This window comes from Juglans microcarpa x Juglans regia, chromosome 7S (assembly GCF_004785595.1).
Source record: "Juglans microcarpa x Juglans regia isolate MS1-56 chromosome 7S, Jm3101_v1.0, whole genome shotgun sequence".
Lineage (NCBI taxonomy): Eukaryota > Viridiplantae > Streptophyta > Magnoliopsida > Fagales > Juglandaceae > Juglans > Juglans microcarpa x Juglans regia.
Genome location: NC_054607.1, coordinates 20,046,632 through 20,054,110, shown reverse-complemented (window position 1 = coordinate 20,054,110; position 7,479 = coordinate 20,046,632). Strand labels below are relative to the sequence as shown.

Genomic DNA, 7,479 nt, shown 5'->3' with positions numbered 1-7,479 from the left:
GACAAAACCCTTTGTAAATTCTAAATTATGAAAAAGGCCTCAGACTCTCAGGTCAGCTTCCTAAGAGGAATCGCCCACAACTTTAATACGAAGAGAGTGAGAGCGCAACGCGAAGCAGCAGCCAACCAGAGCAACCATCAATGGCGATCGCCTTCTGCTTCAATCCCTCCCTCTCTCTTCTTCCTCTCCCCAAATTCCAACCCCACCGTCCATTTGCCTCCTCCTCTTCCTCGCCTGTGATAAATCTCGGACTCACTGTATCACCCGCTCCCGCCCTCCGCCACCACCGGAACCTCTTCACGCCTTTCTCCATCCCTAATGATGCCGTTTTGAGCGGCGGAGATGACGGAGACGATGGAAAAAAGAACAAAAATAACGGTAACAACGGTAACAATGGCGGAGGAGGCTGGGGAGGAGCTGAGAATGCGGGGGACAAGAACAGGGAGGAGGCGATCATGGTGCTAGCGGAGGCGGGAAGGCTCTTGGAGAGCTTGCCCAAGGACCTGAGGGCCGCGATCGAGGCCGGTAAGGTCCCCGGGTCCGTGGTCGAGAGGTTCTTGGAGCTCGAGAAGTCGGGGCTGTTCCGCTGGTTGATGCAGTTCGGTGGATTCAGGGAGCGCCTCTTGGCGGACGACCTCTTCCTCGCCAAGGTTGGGATCGAGTGCGGCGTCGGAATCTTCACTAAGGTCTCTCTCTCTCTCTCTCTCTCTCTCTCTCTCTCTCTCTCCTGTTTTCTTTGAGCTTGACATTGAAGTTTTTATTTTTATTATTTTGAACCTGTCAATGTGTCATTTTTATGTGCTCTAGGTTTTCAGAAGATTTTTATATATTGTTTTTTGATATCGAAATTCGTATGCTTTTGTGTAATGTAGGTGATTCTTATTCATTTTGCTCATTTGAAAATGAGATGGCATTTGTTTTCAGTTGAACCTTAGAATTTGCGGAAAGAATGATGGAAAAGAACTTTTGGGGGTGATACATGAACAAGCAGTTTTTTCTACAACTGTTTTAACGTTTGTTTTTCTTTTTAAAACTCTTTTAACGTATGGCAAGTTGATTCAATATTTAATTGAAAGGACGAAGGATTGAATTTTTACATATACCTTTTACAATATTGAAAGAATATGTAATATTGTCTGCGGACATAGAATTTAATTTTAAGCTACTTGGAAGTGTCATTAGGTAGATGATAAACTTAGGGAAAAAAAGGAATGTGGTGGGCTGAGGCAAAATTCAGCGTGATTTTTTTTGTAAGTAATAAGAAGTTTTATTGAATCAAGCAAATAGGCATAGCCCCAAGTACGAAGTATACCAGAGAAAACACCTAAATACAAGCTAGAAACTAGCAGAAACCTGAGGAATCTGAGGTTCCTGAGCTAACTGTAATCTCAGCGTGATGAACCTGAGGAATCTGAGGTTCTTGAGCTAATCGTAATCTCAGCATGATGAATCTGAGGAACCTGAGGTAACCGTAATCTCATCTTATCATCATGGTAACCGAAGTGTTCTTTTGCTGCACACCTAGTTATGTTAATTTGTTGGAAAACAGATTTAAATTAAGATTGGACTGCTCTCTCTCTCCCTGTCCCACTTCCCATGCAATGTAGTTTATCCTTTATTTGTTTTAGTTACATGTTTAATCCTATTTTAATTTGATTTATTTTCTAGACTGCTGCAGAGTATGAACGTCGCAGAGAGAATTTTTTCAATGAGCTGGAAATTGTATTTGCAGATGTGGTATGGATCTTTTCATCACATATATGTCCAATTAATTTTCATCTTCCCCACACATATTTACAGTAATTCATTTGCATATGTTGTCGATGTTGCTGGCTTATCTCATATTGGCCTCTTATAATTTAATATCACAGTGGGCTTGACCTTACATCATTATTTTTTTTTTATAGTAATAAACTTTATTGATCGAATGCAACTAGGTAAAGCCCATGTACATAGGTAGTATACAAAAGAGACACCTAATACACTCTAGTAAGCTGAAAAGAAAGTAAAAACTCATGAACATTCCCTCCCTTTAATACAATAGCAGAAAACCATTGAACCAAAGAAGATACAAAAAGTTCCAGATTTCCCCCACTGTTCTCTCCTTGTTATTGAAGCATCTCTCGTTTCTTTCCAACCAAATAGACCACAATAAACACAAAGGGACCATCCTCCATGTCGCAGCCAACTGAGAGCTATGATGTTGCCTATTCCAGCATGCTTGAAGTTCCACCACACTCTTGGGCATAATCCATGACAACCCAGCCCTACTGATAATGCCATCCCATAATTCCCTCGCCACCTCACAATGCAGAAAAATATGACCAATCGATTCACCATCTTTCTTACACAAGTAGCACCTCTCCAAAATAATCATCCCTTGTTTTCTTAAGTTGTCAGCCATCAAAATTTTACCTAAAGCCGTAGTCCAAACGAAAAATGCAACTTTATTGGGCACCGGGACTCTCCATATACCCTTCCATGGGAACACTAAGGTCTGGTGGTCTTGCAGCACCTTGTAGAAGGATTTGACAGAAAATTTATTGTTCTTTGAGTGTTTCCACAGCATTCTATCTCCCAGAATACCGCCTATCTTCCTGGAATACAGAAAACTGTAAAAACCTGCTATCTCCTCAACTTTCGAATCCTGCACATTTCTGGAAAAGGACAGGTTCCAATACACTGTGTCATTGGCTCGGCATAACACATCTGAAATGACAGTTTGTTGATTTCCGGCTAATCTGAAAACTCTTGGAAATGCAGAAAACAGGGCTCTCTCGCCACACCATTCATCAAACCAGAAACTAATTCTTGTGCCCTCACCAACCTCCAAACTGGTGTGTGTTACAAACTCCTTCCATGCCTTTCTAATAAACTTCCAAAGACTCACTCCGTAAGTCCCCCTACCCTCCTTAGAACACCAACCCCCCCAATCACAGCCATACTTCCCATCCATCACCATTCTCAACACATGCATCTGGGTATGATCCAGGAGTGGTCCTTGATGTATTTTCATTCATATAGGAGCAAAGTTATATTATCTACACACACTATGTTCATTGGGAATCTTGTATTATATCATAAATGTGCTGTGATCCATTTGAATTAGTTTAATATATAGAGGCACCATGTGGTGTATATACATGAGGCCCTGATGAGGTGCCTCCTCTGCGCAGATTGTCCTATATAAAAGGCTTTGGCCTTTCTGGTTTCATTCATTTCTAATTGTTTCATATTCAAGAACTATACACTCTAAACACCTAGGTGTTGACTCAAGTGGTAAGGGCCTTGGTCTTGGTGGCATGCTCCCTCCAGGTTTAAGGTTCGAACCTTTGGGTGCAAACAATTTTTAGGGGCTATTGGTTTGAGGGAATTTCCCCGTGCATTACCCAATATGCACTTGCAGGAAACTTCCTGCCAAGAGCCTATGCAACACAATGATTAGTTGAGACTTTGTTCCGAACACCCGGTGCCAATTAAAAAAGAACTAGACACTCTAAAAAAGTTAAATTAATCGCATATTTAGGGAAAATTTTCGAAATGCTTGATGCCATGGATTTGTGGACACTTTGTTCTGAACACCCGGTGCCAATAAAAAAAGAACTAGACACTCTTAAAAAGTTGGAATTAATTGAATATTTAGGGTAACTTATTGAAATGCTTGTTGCCATGGGTTTCTCAAGGGAGTTGGGGGCTCTTTTTCAAAGTAATTGATTTTTTAAAATTATATTGTTCAGATTTTTTATCTGAAAGTGGTAAATATTGAGGCTATAAAATCTGAACCGTTTAAAACACACCATCTGGGTAATCTAAATTGTCTTAGCATATGTGTATGTGTGTGTGTGTGTGTTTATATATATATATATATTATAATTATATCTTATTTCATTCTTCAGAGTATCTTTTGTAGATTTTCTCACTTTTTATTTGGAATGTGTACTTCCTCTCGTTACCTTTCTTAGGTAATGGCCATATGTGCAGATTTTATGCTTGTTTATCTTCCTGCCCCTACTGTTTCTCTACGTCCACCACTGGCAATTAGCGCAGGAGCAATTGCCAAGTTCTTCCATAACTGTCCTGATAATGCATTCCAGGTTACAGCTTTTCCCCCATAGATTAATGCTATTACTTGAAAGTTGCCCAGATTATTTGACTTAAGGATATACATTTACTTGCGTGCTCCTCAAATTCTGTCCACAGGTTGCCCTTGCTGGAACATCATATTCATTTTTGCAGAGATTAGGGGCAGTATTGGTAAGCAAATATTTTTAGTGACTTGCATATATGCTGCCTAAATGGATCCCTATATTTTGGGTTTCAAGTTAACAATGAATCACATGTTTACATTTGCTGGTTTTGCTTGTGTAGCGTAATGGGACAAAGCTTTTTGCAGTTGGCACAGCTTCATCACTGGTTAGTAGTCATATTTCTCTGGGGAGGTTCTTCCATTTAGACAGCTTTTCACTCTGTTCTGCAATGCTGCATTTGAATTGTTTCATCATTGATCAGGAAAGAGTGTTCTCTTTCCTATGCTCTTATATGGGTTCTCTCGCAAGTTTTGGTCTTCTGTCAGTGGAGAGATCCTGTGTAAATTGCTTCATCATTAAGCATTATATTTTTGTTGTTGTGAAATGGTTAAATGAAGCTCCTATAGATAATTCACGCTGCTTACTGGTGCATAGACAGTAACTAATTTGTTATTAACATTTTTGTTTTTGTGTGTGTGAGTTTCGGTAAACTAGTTACTAGTTTAGGATTATTCTATTTTGTATTCACAATGTTTTGTTGGGTGAAACATCCAAAAATCTATCACTTGTGTAATCTGTTCTGCATGAAGTCATGAAGTAATGTAGTTTGATATAATGACATTGTCAAATGGACTCTGATGATTTGATGTCTACTCATAACTACTAACCTGGTGCTCTTTTATTAATGAAAGGGAGAAAAGCTCTTGTATGTCATGGAGTGTCAGACCTACCTAAGGTTCGGATTTGGACTAGTTGGGTTGGGTTTAGGTGCAACCCATGTCCAAATGAACGGTTACCCACAAAAGCATGAACTGGACCATCCTATATTAATTTCTAAGTGTTGTATCCAGCTCAACTAGGTTTATTATCCATTTGTTATGCTTTGTGTGGACTAGTTATCTTCCTACCTAACATAGTGTACTTAGTCATGTTTCCGCATTATAGTTTTGTTCTGTATGTTGTCTAGGGATGTTAAATTGGAATAGTTATGCCAATCGTCAACCGAATTTTGACGGATAGAGGCAGATTAAAAGAAAGGACATATTTTCATTCTTGCAATTTTGTAAGGCCATGGTAAGCTTGTACATGTTTTCAAAACAATAGCCGGGGGAATAATGTGTTTTATTACTAGACTACTTTTTTAGAGTTGACTAATATTAATCATTCTTCTCTTTTGTTGCAAAGGTTACTTATCATCTTCTCTTAAGAAAAAATTATGCAAGTCAACACCATTAACAAAAAATGCTGGAGTTTAATGCATTTTGCTTAATTAAGGTGGGGACAGCTGTTACAAATGCATTGATCAATGCAAGGAAAGCTGTTGATAAGTCTTCTCCAGTTGAAGTGGAAAATGTGCCTATACTATCCACAAGTGCTGCATATGGTGTCTATATGGCAATATCTAGCAATCTCCGGTATGTAGGTTTTAATTAGTTAATATCAATTATTGTCACCTATCAAAAAAAAAAAAAAAAGTTAATATCAATTATTGTGACTTGGCTTTTGATTGTCTACCAGTTCCTGCAGCCGCTGTTTTTAATTTTATAATCATTTACAGATTTATATGTTAAGATGTTGATGATTCAATATGATTATCTACTGTAGATTGATCATTTTGAAATAGAATGGGCATGTCCAATTATGATATGAAGTTATGATAATCCAATTGAAAAATCTTAAAACGATTTTCACTTTTCAAATACTTCCAAAACCTTTCTAGTCCATCCTTTAAAAAAATATGTCCTGCATGATTACAGTGTCTCGACCTTTATTGGGGTAGATAGATTATGTTGTAGAACTGTAAAGATGTCATTACATGTAATCCTGGAAACTTTACAAAGTGAAAATCCTTCCATAATACTGTGTAAGCTACAATGGTATGACTGTTTGTGTCAGACAAAGTAAATGCTTTCTAACATGGATCTCATTTATATTATTGCATCTTACTGTGATGGTCCCTATCTACCACATTTGACATATTTAGAATGTGAGAAATAATACAACGTACAAGGTTGGAGGCGCTTAAGAATTTCTTTATTTACACTACTTTCCTTTGGACTGTCTCTAGACTAAATGGATTTAACCTGCATGAATTTTTAGTATCCTTTTCACCTTCTAGATACGCGTCTCTTACTCCCTGTGCGCTTAGGTTGCACTTATTGATGAAGATTTATTGCTTATCAAAAAAAGATCTTGCATTTTACTGTAAAATAGAGCTAAGGAGTACTTGGTTTGGACATAAAGTACTTAACACTTGTGCTATTCTAATTTCTGTTGACAGATACCAAGTCTTAGCCGGTGTTATTGAACAGCGGATTCTGGAACCCTTGTTACACAAGCACAAACTTATGCTAAGTGCCATTTGCTTCGCCGTTCGGACAGGGAACACATACTTGGGTTCATTATTGTGAGGACTATCTCTTCTCTGACATGTCCTTGTGGAATCATTTCTCCCCACAACTACTCACTCTTTTTCACTTTGCCTTGGCAGGTGGGTGGATTATGCTCGTTGGATAGGAATACAATAATGCCCGGAAGCAAAATCGCGGTTGCATTTCTCATTTGATTGAATTTCGCTCCATTATAAAACCGTTCATGATTCATGAATTATGTGAATTGATGTTGAGTTGGGTGTTTTCCGGATAATTTACAGGCCTCTAAACTGTGCAAGCTGAGCTGACAGTTTGTATTAGAGATGCTTTTTCTCATAGGTAACTCTGTTTTCCTTGCAAAGAACTCTACCACCTTAGCAAGGCTCAGGCAAGGTAGGTAGAATTTTCACCCCAGAAATTAGGACTTGCATCAAAGGTACCGTGAAACAAATAAATCTGCTCAAATGGAGTGGCGTTTGGAATTTATTTGGATTTATTTTGGATAATCCTTACCATGTATGATTTAAGAATAGGCTTGTTTTCACCGATTAATGACTGCAACATCTATTATTCTGAGAATTCTATAGCTTAATCTATATGCTAGTTGAAGGAAAAGAAGACATCCTTCGACCTCTTTGTTTTTTTTTTTTTTAATAAAAAATGTTCTAAATATCATAAGAGCATATAAGGGGGGTAATGATATAAATACAATCGTTTTACAATTATCTTACAACTCATATTACAATCAACAATGAAATCATGTCCGATAAAAAACAATGAAATCATGTCATTTCATTAAAAATGAACTACAGCTTTATACAATGACAGTCCAATTAATGTAGAGTTGTAAAAGTGATTTT

At 38.0% G+C, this 7,479-nt stretch overlaps 1 protein-coding gene across 1 annotated transcript; it reads left to right on the top strand.

Annotated features, from left to right (window-relative positions):
• Nucleotides 1-7,105, top strand: LOC121241290 (protein RETICULATA-RELATED 4, chloroplastic-like). The gene is made up of 8 exons (XM_041138997.1): nucleotides 1-686; nucleotides 1,669-1,737; nucleotides 3,963-4,094; nucleotides 4,201-4,254; nucleotides 4,369-4,413; nucleotides 5,523-5,662; nucleotides 6,529-6,654; nucleotides 6,739-7,105. Exons 1-8 carry the CDS (start codon nucleotides 141-143, stop codon nucleotides 6,773-6,775), a joined length of 1,149 nt encoding a protein of 382 aa, XP_040994931.1. The 5' UTR covers nucleotides 1-140; the 3' UTR covers nucleotides 6,776-7,105.
• The last annotated feature ends 374 nt before the right edge of the window (nucleotides 7,106-7,479 follow it).

Excerpts from the sequence above, each read along its gene's own strand:
- LOC121241290 (XM_041138997.1), top strand. The coding sequence starts at position 141 with ATGGCGATCGCCTTCTGCTTCAATCCCTCCCTCTCTCTTCTTCCTCTC. Across the intron at positions 4,255-4,368 it reads AGAGATTAGGGGCAGTATTG|CGTAATGGGACAAAGCTTTT; the intron begins GTAAGCAAATAT and ends TTGCTTGTGTAG. Across the intron at positions 6,655-6,738 it reads ACATACTTGGGTTCATTATT|GTGGGTGGATTATGCTCGTT; the intron begins GTGAGGACTATC and ends TTGCCTTGGCAG.